Genomic DNA, 829 nt, shown 5'->3' on the forward strand with positions numbered 1-829 from the left:
GCCTGGGACGACAATGTAATCCGCACACGCGCACATACACACACACACACACACACACACACACACACACACACACACACACACACACACACACACACACACACACACACACACACACACACACACGTACCCTAGGGAGGTGTTACTGGGGCCAGACTTGTTTGGCGTAGGTGGGCCTCCGCACCATAATACCTTCACCCTTGAATAGTCGAGGGCGAGAGACAACCCGAGAACCACTGTTGCCATGGTCGGCCACGCAAGGACTCAGATCATTTATCCCATCATCTGAGTCTTCTCTCTGATCTCAGATAATCCCCGATGTCTGCTTATCTGCATAATTAATATTGCAGTGCCCTTCAACGATATTTCAATTATACCTTAACAAAACTTTGCAGGTGCGCGCCTTGAACAAGGGATTAAGTACTTCCAAATCTGTGTCAGCAAACTCAAGGACTCTCCCTGGCGGTAGGTCGCAATGGTCTCTTTATGTTCTCTTCCATATCAACCTTGTGCATTTTTAATCGTTCCACCTCTTGGTGTTCACCATGTTCACTTAGATCATCAGTTTGATCAAAAGCATGTCATTGAGAAAATCATCAGCATCTACAGCTTCAGTCTGAATGACAATAATATGCAAATCTTGACCCCCGCCGGAACAGTCCCGTCGTCGCCGCGCGCTCTCCTTGCCCTGCCCTGGAGCAGCACACAGGTCCTTCTCTCGTGGGCGCCGCCAGAAGAACCTCAGGGCATCCTTGTCAATTACACAGTCTCGGTTGATGGAAAAGTCGGCACATGCAAAGAGGACACGCTCCAAGTGCATCGGTGCGAG

At 49.7% G+C, this 829-nt stretch overlaps 1 protein-coding gene across 3 annotated transcripts in view; it reads left to right on the plus strand.

Annotated features, from left to right (window-relative positions):
- Window positions 1–829, plus strand: part of LOC113823202 (cell adhesion molecule DSCAML1) — a gene marked incomplete at its 3' end in the record, with an annotated part of 10,017 nt that extends 9,188 nt beyond the window's left edge. For all 3 annotated transcript variants that reach the window (XM_070132885.1, XM_070132884.1, XM_070132886.1), the window contains 2 exon segments: window positions 396–465; window positions 660–829. In XM_070132885.1, the coding sequence (XP_069988986.1) occupies window positions 396–465; window positions 660–829 (240 nt within the window).

Source organism: Penaeus vannamei, chromosome 18 (assembly GCF_042767895.1).
Source record: "Penaeus vannamei isolate JL-2024 chromosome 18, ASM4276789v1, whole genome shotgun sequence".
Lineage (NCBI taxonomy): Eukaryota > Metazoa > Arthropoda > Malacostraca > Decapoda > Penaeidae > Penaeus > Penaeus vannamei.